This window comes from Thermobia domestica, chromosome 9, assembly GCF_964235325.1.
Source record: "Thermobia domestica chromosome 9, izTheDome1.hap1.1, whole genome shotgun sequence".
NCBI classification, from domain to species: Eukaryota; Metazoa; Arthropoda; class Insecta; order Zygentoma; family Lepismatidae; genus Thermobia; species Thermobia domestica.
The window spans coordinates 70,948,239-70,961,770 of NC_137462.1; the positions used below are offsets into that span (position 1 = coordinate 70,948,239).

General features: G+C 33.3%; 1 protein-coding gene across 1 annotated transcript in view; it reads right to left on the minus strand.

Annotated features, from left to right (window-relative positions):
• The window catches only part of LOC145694730 (RING-type E3 ubiquitin-protein ligase PPIL2), a 70,589-nt gene that overhangs the window by 27,495 nt on the left and 29,562 nt on the right, over positions 1 to 13,532 (minus strand). The window contains exons 6-8 of the mRNA XM_081771299.1: positions 9,636 to 9,781; positions 8,226 to 8,349; positions 3,282 to 3,430 (exon numbers count right to left, since the gene is read on the minus strand). Coding sequence (XP_081627425.1) covers positions 3,282 to 3,430; positions 8,226 to 8,349; positions 9,636 to 9,781 — 419 coding nt within the window. The remainder of the gene's footprint in view (positions 1 to 3,281; positions 3,431 to 8,225; positions 8,350 to 9,635; positions 9,782 to 13,532) is intronic.

The following is a 13,532-nucleotide window of genomic DNA, read 5'->3' on the forward strand; positions in this document are numbered from 1 at the left end:
AAATCTTACGTCACGATTTCAAGTAGGACTATGCTATTCCAGCATGAACAACGAAGGGGAGGGAAAGTGCGCTTGCACTCAGAAAGGCTTCAATATCACAAATACAATATCGTTGTGTCTGTCTTTTCTTTAAATAATAATGTATTATGAGTGAAAGATAACGCAAACACATTTGAAAGATGGTAACCTTTTTTTTTATATATATATATAGAATTCAATATCGAGCTTCAATCTCAATATATCAGTTTGCAATTCCAGTGCAACTAGCTTTTTATCTTTGTTGATTTTCCTTTTACACCTTTTTTTTTTTTTTTTTTAAATCTTGTTCCCACCTTCAAAAAAGACTAGCTTTCATATCAGAACTGTGATAACTAACTAAATGGAAGAAATGTTCGAGAATTGAGTTCTTGTATTTGACAAGAATCAAGCAATTTATGCTGGGATTTATTTGATCATTTGCTTTAGCACTGTCCATGTAACTAAACTACTGCGATCTAAACATGATTTAACGAAGATAGTATTCAAATAGAAGGATAGCTTGGTAAATTTAACTACCATCATCATGAAGTCTGTTTCCAGCAAGAAATATTTGATTTAAATAATATACGTACTTATGACAGATTTTGCCGTCCCTCCGAACTTGTCGTTCCGTGCAAATCCACGTGTTGCACGTATGTTAGAGCTGGCCCTATATATTACATATATCTAGTCGACAAATTATGTGTTATATATAGAAAAATACTAGTAGGAAAATTAGTATTAGTTTTTACCTTTAGACAAGCTTTTTGCATTTTATACTGCACGTGATATTATTTTCTTATTAAAGGCCTGCTTTCACGAAAAAACAAATGTTCATTTATATTTTTATTTCTTGGTTGACATTCGTGAAACACTGCTGAAACCTGGATTATTAGTAGATATGCTACTCATATATATATTATATCCGTCTCCTTTAGCCTAACCGGCATGACGGTGGGACGTAAAATTCAAAGATTTCATTTTTATTTTTATTTTCATTTTCATATATATTGTAAAATATTTGTACCATATCAGTATCTAGCGTTTAATTTATGTTGTATTTTATGGTAATTGCCTACATAAAAATATTTCTTATTTATATAGACGTTAGATACATTGCAAATGACTACCGTATTCTACAGACTATAAGTCGCACCTTAATTTTTTAGCATTTTTTTAAAATACTGTAACATTTTTATCACTTGTGTTATTAGACTGCAAAATTAGACAGTGTTAGTAACCTTGTAATTCCCCGCAACTGATGTTCGTCGCATCAGTACACTGCTGCTGCCACTTGAATCCAATGTTGCCAGATAGAGATAGGTTTTCCGCGGTATCGAATATATGGCCATTTTTAAGACTGGGGGAATTTTACTCAAACACTGGACATTTTTATATTAATTTTGAGTATAAGACGCACTCGAATTTTGGAAGCAATTTTTCGAAGAAAAAAGTGGGTCTTCTAGTTCGTAAAATATGGTATTTGAAAAAAAAAAGAATAAAAAAAAGAAATTTTGAATAAAACGAGAGGCAATGTTTTTGTTCTTAAAAAAAACGTACATTTCTGAAAAAATACGAACTTTTTTATTTTTCTTATTTATTTATTTATTTATTTTTATTTACAACACTAGCCCCAATGCTGAAAAGGGACGTCAAACCCCAACGATCAACCAGCACCTGTAGTTTTCTTTGCTGCATCTTTCAAGATAATTTAGTGTTTCAAATGTAATGAAATACACGTGAAATTACGAAATACTAGAAGAACGTTGCTCGAGAATGGAATGTTTAGTTGTTGCTTTTTTATTTACTTAAAATGTTAGACTAGTTGTTTACAGAATTTTGTGAATACATATACAATAATAATCCCGCACATTTTCATGAACATAATTCAATTCTTACACGGAAAGGACATGAACCTGTGAACGGGACTTCCTAATCAAATCTAGTCCATTCGGTACACATAAAGATATGTTCATGCACAAAAAATTAGGTGTCATGGACAACGGAGTAAGTCCCTGGGGCCCATTGACCCTGTTAGTATAAAGAAAGTCGTAGACGCGTAGTGAAATAGCTATAGCATCAACACTATTCATTGGAAAGTCATGGTTTATAGTTAATTCTCTTCAGCAGGAATCAACTATTTATTGATTTTAGAAAGGCTTACGACTCGGTTAGGAGAGAAACATTATACAACGTTCTTACAGAGCTTGGAATACCGAGAAAGCTAATTAGATTAATTAAGATATGTTTAAGTGAATCCCAAAGTAAAGTCCGGGTAGGAAAATTTTTGTCCACGAGCTTCCACGTCGAAAATGGCCTGAAACAAGGAGATGCGTTGTCGCCATTATTATTTAACTTTGTGCTGGAATACGCCATAAGGAAAATCAAAGATAGCAACCGAGGCCTAGAGTTGAACGGCATTCACCAGGTTATGGCATATGCTGATGATGTAAATTTAATAGGGGATGATAGGAGAACAGTAGAAATAAATGCAGAAATATTATTAAACGCTTGCAGGGACATGGGTTTAGAAGTAAATGCAGAGAAAACTAAATACATGGAAGTGCGTCGGGAGGGAATAGATTTGAGGGAAAAGCTTGTATACCAATACACGATTTCCCTTCATACCTATTCTGTTTATCAATACAAAACTTGGTACACACATTTCTTATACCCTATAGTATTTTTCGAGATACATTTGGATTGTGTGGTTTTACCCGGGACCACTCCAGAGCAGTCTAAAGTTGATGGAAGGGATGTCTGGAGGGAATTTTCCCGACATTCTTCCAGTTTGCCCTGTTCAAGTACGTTGTAGGCCCCAGTACATAGCACCTCTGGAAAGCATGTTTAATGCTGAAGAGAATGAACTATAAAACATGACTTTCCAATTAACACTGTTGATGCTATAGCTATTTCACTGCGAGTCTACGATTTTCTAATTACTAACAGGGTTAATGGGCCCCAGGGACTTACTCCGTTATCCATGGCACCTAATTTTTTGCGCATGAACATATCTTTGTTATGTTTATCGAATGGACTAGGTTTGATTAGGAAGTCCCGTTGACAGGTTCATGTCCGTTTCTTGTTAGATCTGACTGTAATTACATTTCAAATATGAATTTTCTCTGATAATCTACTCTTTGTCATTGTCTTTTCCATTGAATTTTTGACTGAGCTAACCAATAAAAACTAATTATTTTTGTCTTAACAAGTAATTTACTTTCTTTCTAACTTATATGAGACTTGTAAAAGACGTAACTTACCATAAAATTCCTAATAGACCTGTGGAATATTAAGCCATCATAATATCCTTTCTCACATAATTTCAAGAAGTTTTCACATGTTTTAGGGACTATATCACAATGCAATTCTAGATTCAGAGGACCAAAATTTGTAACCATGCGAACATAGCCTATAACAGATCAATCGATTTTCATTAATACACATATACAAGAAACGGAAAGTTAACATAAATTAAACATGAAGAAAATAATACAATCTGATTAGATTATAATATAATGTAATTGGCGTGCAAGAAATGTATTTTAAGGGAATGAGTTTTGAAGCATTTCATATTCTTTTCATTCTTCTTCCCCTTCTTGCAAGTTTTTGTATTGAAACTGTTTCATATTTTGAAGTTCCGTTCCTTATACCGTAAAGAACCTAATAAATTGTACTTAATTTCATATAAATCCCATTTGTCAAAAAAAAAAAAAAAAAAAAAAAAAAAAAAAAAAAAAAAAAAAAGGCCCGATTTGTGGGCCTGAGTCGCTCCACGCCATCTGTTAGCGATTGGTGGAACTACGTCCAGTCTAGCGACGATCGCGTGGTAAGCGTGCCGTGTCGCCCTTATCGCTAACCGGCGTATCGGAAGCCTTCTTGACCTAGTGGCGGTCACGTCTTTCATTTACATGACTTCCCAGTTTGCCTCACGACACTAAGTGGACGCCGAAAATTGTGGAAGCCCCGGTCGAGAATAGAACCCGGGACCACGCGGACATGAAGTCAACGCTCTAACCACTAGACTACGGTGTCCCCTCTTGAAAATTGAAACTGAAATTTGGAAAATTCTTAATTTGAAAACCAAAATATCTGACAGAACAAACGTCTTGATTTATTCTGTTTCAAAGTTAACACTGTCATGCAACTTTTACGAGCGCTACCAAAATAAAGTTTTCTCGTTATCTGGATAAGGTGCTTCCTCGGGTCTAAATACTTAGCATTCCCGTTACAGCAAGATTCAATTTCCGGTCGGAACTTAAGCTGTAAGTTTATGTCTCACGTAGTATCGTTGCTGAAAAGAAACATTGAGGTAACACATCATAATAACTATAAACATGAAAACAACTTTATCTGGATGGATCATTCTATATTTCTTTTCACTGGTTTTGTCATTAGATATACCGGGTGCTTCTAAACAACACCGACAACGTTTAGGAAATGATTGCTAATACCATGATAAGGCAAATTGTGTAGATCAACTTGGGTGTAGAAGAAATGCTTCCTTTCTGCGTTGTAACCAACCAAAAAATTGTCGGAAAAATGCAAAAGCAGCCATAACTCGAGAATAAAATGTCGAATCGAAGCTGGGTAAACGGATTTGCGCAGATTCTATTAATTCACAATAGGAGGTAGCGTAGTGGCGGCACAGGAGTAATCTCTAAGAAATCACGAGTATTTTATCAAAAGTTAACGAGAGAAATAAATAATAATCAAGTACAATACGTATTTCAATAAGAAAAATCATTGTATATTGTTCAATTTACAACACTGTTAGAATTCGAAAGAAGAGACAGACATATCTGATTAGTCTACTTTGTCTTAGTACAGAAAGTCTCGGAGTATGAACTGTACTCAAATGAAATCTTTGACGTCTCATACCATTGGTCTAATGGCTAGCACGCGTGCCTTTCGTGCACGTGATCCCGGGTTTAGGTTCCCGTGGGAGAGCATTGAAATGTGAATATTATGATGGTTCGGGATCCACCGTAAACTGCAGATCCACGTCTCATATAGCCTCAGTGCTGAAAAGAGCCGCTAAACTTCAATAACAAATTTAAAGGTCTCACTAATATGCTCTTTAGGCTAATGGAGACGGGTTAACCCTTTCGGCCCTGAAGGTAACATATGTTTATATTGTATTTCAAGGTTAGCATAATTACTCTGGATGATTCAAAATGGCTGACTTCTAGGTCTTCTTTGAATTTCTCTAAATCATTTTCCGCTAATTGTCTAGTGCTTTCGTCTGTTGTCAGGAAACTATACACAGAACTTACAGAAGTTCCACGATGGACCAAGCTCAGCCAGTAGCCTGTTTTATTTTAGTGGGAAAAAATGTTTGAAATACGTAATCCTTCTGCTGTAGTGATGTATTTCGAGTCTCTAGATTACGAAGATTATAATAATATTTTCGAGTTTACTTTGATTTTAAAGTCCCGTCCAGCAGCAAGCCTATATGAGCCTATATTTAACGAGGAATCTAAACCACATGAGCTCCCACCGGGAATCGAACCCGGGTCTCCCACGCCAATATTATTTTCGATTAATGCCATTTTGTATTTTTCATACATGTTTCAACCCTAGTGTACACAAATATGCACGTCCCATAATTATGTAAATATGATGCTTGCAAGTAAATTGGCAACTGTATTTCATTTAAGTCAAAAACCACAACAGTGCAAAATAAAAATAAAAATCCGGGAGTAAATAAAAAGTCAGGGTCAAAAGGGTTAATAAAAGTGAATTATTACTAAAGAATTAATGGTATGATATGGGAGAAACTAACGGACATGATGTTGTCTACCACAAACTCATATGGCCTGGGATCAAGCCAGGGACCACTCGCACCAGACGTAAGATATCTATCACTGAGCCACTATAAGCCCACTTCGGAGGAAGAACTATATCTACAAATATACTGCTTCATTAAATCCCATGTGCGTTAAACCACTGAAAAAAAAAAAAAAGAAAAAAACTGATGCGCAAAATAGAGTTTTCTTTGTCTAGTTTAAGAAAACGCACGCTATATTAGCTGTGTATAAATACATCACGTAACTGTTGTTTATGGGTATTAAAAAAGATTAAAAGGCAAAGATTCATGTAGTTTTCTAACGAGGGAGGAATAGGCAGCAAATAGAACGGCCGAAGTAAAGAGGATCATAGTTAAATGGGTAAAACGCGTTATAGTGGCAAGGAACTACGTTGAGAAATAGTACAAATAAAGTCGATTCACATCTGACAAGTTCTAGACATTAATCTGTGAGAATATTTACTACATGCCCCTCCTAATGACGTATTTCACATTACCATGTATAGCATTTTGTAAACTTTCATGTCTGGGATCAAATCTACAAGAACTACGTGGTCAACAATAGTGAAATAGGTAAGCTGATGTTTTCCTGAGTCAAATACTTATTTTCTGACTTATACAACATACGACGAAAACTATTTTAAATTCGAAAGATATCAATACATAAATCCACTCAGAGATTCTTAACAGTTGCTTCTATGTAACTAACATTTTCGTTAAAATATATTTCTTACAACTATTGCACAGAATTTTTCGAAACAACTCCGACAAAGTTTGGTAGGTGCTTTCTGATATGTTTCCTTTCGACGTTACGACGAGCCGAAAATTCGTCGAAAAATCGAGAAAACCGCCATAACTCGAGAACAAAACGTCGGATCAAAGTCGAGTAAAAAAGGAAATGTTCATTATTTTTAACAGTAGATTTCATTAGTGCGCAAGTGCATGTGGTGCAGACGCAGTATATGGTAATCTCAAAACAAATTAGAGAATCCTAGGGGTATTTTATCGGAAGTTCAAGTGAAAAAGAAATAAGTAAAAAATTTCAACGAGTAAAAGTCGTAGTATCATACATTGTTCAAGTTACAAAAACAATGCTAGAATTCGAAAGAAGAAGAGCTAGACACGTTTGATTAATCTGCTTTGTCTCGGTATACAATTCACTCTCAGAAGTGCAATTCCGATATACATATCTCTTGAGTGTATGAGTCACCAGTTTACAAAAAATATTGAAATATGTATATTGTGTGGGAGTTCGTAACTTTTGTAAGTGTAATTATTATGAATGTTCTGTACATTCTACCACTTCACAATTCACGAACATTTTATTAATTTTCCTGTTCTTATTTCTTTCATTTTTCTTTTTAATTATAGAATCTATCTTTTGTGTGTTTACATTCCTAAACTTACATATTATTGAATTTTATAGTATACATTTTTGCCTTCTCCACTGCATTTATTTCCTAACTTCTTCGGAATTTCACCTAACTTATGTCTCGTAGCCGCTTTTCCTGTTTTGTTATGTCCATACTGTTTAGGAATCACGTGATTCCATGATAGCATCAATTCAGGACAAGGTACAGCACACATTATAGCTTGCTGCCGACGGTTTTTTTTTTTTTTTTTTTTTTTTTTTTTTTTTTTTTTTTCGGAGCAGATTCCAAACAATATTTAAGAAAAACATCTCCAACGGAAACAAGGATCCACAATGATAACATTAATTTCAAGGCAACGAGAACTGTAGCAAAAATTTCCACGTAGTGGGAAATCACACCACAAGCAATAAAGGTGGTAAGTGCAGTGCAGCAGTGTGGTCAGACCCGACCACAACAAACATAAAATTTCAAGTTTCCTCTGTGTAACCAACTCATTCGTTAAAATAATCCTCTTAGTTCACAGTTACAGGATTTTAGAGCTCTGTAGGAGTTTGAAGTTATGCTACAGGCACCAACACTAGTAAGGAGTTTTTATATCTTAATATTTTGATATAAAATATACATACAAGATCACCAACATCTATACTTGCAGATTTCAATATTTATCATCACTGACATTACTATTCATCATACAGCCACAATAATAGCTATCATGCGATAGGAACTGCTACTAGAACAGTATCTTATGACTGACATTTTTGTCGGTCAGCTTCTTAAATCAAACTTATATTGAGGGTACCGCTTAAATATATATATTAAAAAAAAAAAAAAAAGTGTTCAATTAAAATTTCCATCTTTTGGACTTGATCAAGACAAACATGCCCACAAAATGGAATTTACATTAAATCGAAGAAAGAAAGAAAAAAAAAACGAATATTGTAAATATAAAATCAAATATCTATTTATGTTTTCTACAACTAAAATTATTTCAAAAAGGGTGTGTTGAACTAACAATTACAATTTACCTTTCTTTTTTACTCTTTCGTACCGTACGAGATCTTCTTCAACAATTGCAGCTTCATGCCTAGTTTCTGGTTCCATAACAGTCGATGTAAATCCAGCTGCCACAGCTCCTGTAGAATAATGGGCCTAAAAAACATATTAAAGCAAAATGATATAATAAAGTGACATAATAATAATAATAATAATAGAAGAAGAAGAAGAAGAAGATTGATGTAAATGATATAGTAAACAAGGCTGTTATGTTAATGTTAATTCACATGTTTAATCCTGACTTTTTTCTTGGATACTACGATAAAACCGAAACAAATATGTCCGTGAAGATTGCTTATTCAACCTTCCAACCAATCTATCAAGTAGCGTCTCAGTAACTTTGTTGTACTGTACAACAAAAAGTACTTAGAATACATTTAGTAAAGTCGATGCCTCTATCACCTCTGGCGGCGTCAAAGTAAGCAATACACCACTGATGAGCAATATTCCGCTGACACATGAGCGGAATATTGTAACGAATAATGATGGCAATAATGTGTCACGAAACTACTACACATGTGAAATTTATGACTTGTTAGAGATATGTTGTCATCCGTGAAGACGTCTTTGCTGCTCGAGTACAAAAGCTGGCGTCGACTACATATATTGCATATTTTAAACATTTCATTTTTCATTATTTTAAATTTTCCTTCCTTCATATGATTTGAGACGATCTTTTGATAAGGTAATTATTGTCACTGGAAGACTAAAATAAGTAGAAAATTATTTCACAAATACTGGGTTGCGAAAAGGAATAATGTAACAGATATTGTTCTGATAACCCCATTACCTTTTTCATTGATTAATAATAATAACAGTTGTTCTTCTCTTTTCTTTTGCATTTAAATATAAAAGATTTTACCTTGTATTTGCAGAATTAAAAATTCTATCAAACGGTTTTGGTGTTTGCTGATCTTTATCAGTGACTTCTACTCATTGGAACACAAGAAACATATGAGTCGATTCCTATCTTCGTGTGAAATCCTTCGCCCAGAGGAAAATGTGGGCGAAATCTTTAGTTCTCAAACTGTAACGAACTTGGTTTCGTGAAAAAATACGTTACGAATTGACAGGTTTTTCACTATTTAAACGTTCCTAATATATTCTTCCTGTTTGTAAAAAAAGATAATGCATTTTTTTTATACCATTAATTCACTTCTCTGCCTGTTGAAGACGAAATTACAAATTTAAAGTCATAAAATCTGTGAAAATGACATGGATGTGCATATTTTAGGTACTATTCCTGCCACATCGAAACCGTTTGGTAGAATTTTTAGTTCTCCGGATACAATGTAAGATATTTCGATATCTGAGTTATTCATTACGTACTCTATAGCAGCTATCAGCAATTAGTTTCACACTTAACTTTGAAATGTACTTACAGCATTAAACTTATCAGCCACTTTCTTTTCCACCTCCTTCGCTTCAGGAGGCTTGTACTCCTTGTTAAGTTCACTAAGCGTCTCCTTTGCTTCCAGACTAATTGTCTTAAGATTTGCGCTTGGATCTTTCTTGGATTGCTCATATTCTAAGGTGAAGAGACATGTAATTAGTAACATTGTATTAGATAAATGTTGAACATCTTTGAGCCATATTAACCTTAAAAAACATTCCTATGTTACACGAAGAGCAAAAAATTGCATAACTGAACTAGGACTTCAACCCCGAATCTTCGGCATACCGTTCTGATGCGTTAATCATTACGCTCCCAGTTTGCTTCCTGAACACACACACTTTCTCACTCTTGAAGTCAGCGTTTTTTTCACTCAGACCACATGGCTTGGACTACAACTACGTTCCTATTCAATCATGCACTTTTTCGCTCTTTCTGTAGCTTTGAATTCGCAAATATAGAGGAATTGGTATGTTAAAAACCGGTCGTTTCTCCAATTCGTTAACATTCTTATGTTATCAATTTTTATGGTAATACTAAAAGACAGAACACGAAATTTCAGATCTGAATTCAATATCCATATCAAAGAGTTTGATCGTCATTTTTTGCTCGCATTTCGAAGGCAAAGAAAACAGAGGAAATTAAAATATTTGGTCCCCAATGGCGACTTGGAGACCGGAAATTTAGCACCGTGTTAAGTAATTAACCGATATTCTTAAAGGTTCTTTTACTTGTGTCCTCTCTTTACAAAATATCTAACTTACGACAAGATGTTAGTATTTGTGTAATACTACTTTTTTTTAAAATTTTATTTTATTTATTTATTTTTTTTTTTTTTTTTAATTTTACTCGCATATATCATATTTTTGGAGCAAATTCATATAATCACATGCGAGCCTACATCCAAACAATATTTTTATTAGTGCCTCTTTTACGTTGGGAAGACTATTTAGAAGCCTATCAGTAATTAACTCGTATTTATCCTCTGTGTAATATCACAGTAAGGGAATGTCCTTTATTTCCTTTCTTGTTTGTAAGTATACGTGTTTGTGAGATGAACAAGCTTCAGAAAGATGAGTTAAAGACAATATCCGGATTTTCGTTTTTATTTTAGACTGAATTGACATTTTGACTTCAAGTGGATAAAAAAACATATTAAATAGAATGTTCCAAATGGACTTGATACAAAAACACGTTTCTTACCATATGTAAAGCCCATGACCTGACAGTACCATGTACTCATTCCAGCGAAAATATTTTCGAAAGCCGTTGTAGCTTTCATCCAAGTATGAAAAACGATAAACACACTAAACTCACATATTTATGGATATAATAAGAAAGCTTCTTTAATTATGATATCTCTATAAGGTATCTTTAATTATAAGTCTGCTGACATACTCTAAAATATCACAATAACTAACCGAAATACAGTTTGCAGTTTTCCAGTATCAAACTATCAACTCACAGAATATAATCCATGATCATTTTACAACTTTATAATCCTATGATCCCGATCACCAACTGCTCGACTACCATGCCCTTGGACTTATATCTAATGTGAATTAAAAAATCAGTTCAAACTTGATGAATTTTAAATTTTTGAATAAAACCATTGATAATAAATTTCCAATGTTTGTCAGGATTAATCGTCCTTATATAATACGATTCAAACATATTCTTTTCAATGTGTGGTGAAATTTCTCTAATAGTTTTAAACTCTTAATACTATGGTTGGAGATCTCTAGATAGTATTTGGAAAGAGCTGAGATCGGAGAAACCTGATCTTTAGCGTCTCCTACAAGTTCTTTGATCTTGTGGTTGATATTTCTCTTGGGCTTATCAATATAAGAGCTTTTACACTGGCATATAACTTCATATATTCCCGCAAGTGCACTATTCTTAACAAAATATATTTCTGTAGTCCGCAAAATGTTTCTTTATTAATTGGAGATTTATAATTGGCATGTACATTATATTTCTTAGCAATAATAATAAATATAAATGATTTTCTAAAGTAGCGTTTATTTTTTTTATTTTTTTTCTATTTTTCTTCAAAAAGTTAAAGCTGTATTCATAGTACAATGAATTCCGTTGTATGGTATCATGTATTTTCGACAAATACCCAAAGTATAAAGCATAAAAAGGTAAGTTGCATTGACACGACAGAATATAAATGCTAACTAGAAATACTATGCAAGTTACATTTATGAATACACAATAACATTTCACGCTAAAAGAAACTACATTTCGTACTACAAAAAGTCAAAATGCCCTTATATGGACAGAACATTAATTAATATATCCAACTGATTATGAGTTTAATGAAGACATAATTAATCAGTTCTATGGTAAGCCTAGTCCTTGAGACATATCCAGCTCATACACAACAGAAAGTTCTTGATGATGCCACGCTACTGACGAATACTCTGATAGGTACCACTTTGGCCCGAAAGAGATCGCTACCAGACTAGCGTCCTGAAAGAACATGTAACGCATCCAAAATTTCGTAGAAAGATGTTACCTAACCCAGCGAATTAACTTATAACAAAATTCTATGCTACCTCGTATATTAAGGTAATAAAAAATTTATAATCAAGGTCATTAAATTATGAAAAAGAAATAATTTCAAAACAAAAAATATCACATGCATTGTCCTTAGAGAAAACAAATAATAGTGCACATAGAAGAAAATCATATAATGCATTATCATAACAATTCTATTAAATACTGTCTTTAATTATTCTTTTAGATATACGTTTCAACAGAGTTTAGTCAGATTGAAGTCAACCATGAAGAATGGATATTGAAGTTCCTGAAGAATAAAGATTGAAGTAGGCTGAAGAGAATACAGATGCTGAAGGTAAGTACTTTAGATTAGGTTATTTTAATAGATGGCCTTAAAATGAAGTTCATGCTTGTTAGTGAATTCGTTGTAAACTGCTTTTTAGTAATGTAACGTACGAATAACTTAATAGTAGTTCGTGCTGTATATTCGCTCCGTAGTTAGTTGATTGAATATAACAGTAGATGTCTATATTAGCTAGTGAGTAATTTGTAGAACTGTGGAGAACATTAATAGTTAGAATCAGGTTAATTGATTGTAGTATGCATGTCTAGTACAGGATTAGTTTCTTACGATGTATTTTCATTTTATGTTGTTCTTAGTACTTGTAGCGGCAGTACATGCTTTAAAAAAATACCCAGAGTAGTGTCACTTAGCTCAAAAATGCAATTTCATTTTATCCGTTGGTCATATTAGTCTTTTTCCTCTGCCTGCATATATTTTATATTGTTTCTCTCCTAGTTGCTTTTATTTAACTATTTATTCACTTCATCTATCATTTCTTTATATATCTATTTATTTATTTTAGTATTTCTTACTTATTCATATTATTTTTATTTTACTTAAGTCAATGTCAATACTTCAACATTAGAATCTTTAAGTAACATATCACCACTAAGCAATATATGCATTCATTTATCGCGTCACCGGAATGTTCTTTCAAAATTTTTATAGACACGATTTATTAAAAACGACAAGAAATAAGTACTACTACTTTAAGATTCTGTCCTCGTGATTTCCAGAGCCAACAAAAATAAAACTTATTCGCACGTAATATATGTTGATCTCCCAACATCAAGCCGTTCACTGATATATTTCAACATAGCATGAAACAGTAGAAAAAAAAAGAAATAATTTATTACACAGAATATCGTTTCGTAATATAGGGCAACTAGAATTTAAAGTTCTGAAGCAAATTTATTGTTATCGCGTAATTTTAGAATATTGGGGTTCTTCATCTGAGGCAAGATTTCGACAATTAGGCTTCCATTGTATTGTATTCCATCAGCAAATAAAATAACATATAATTATATATAATGTTAA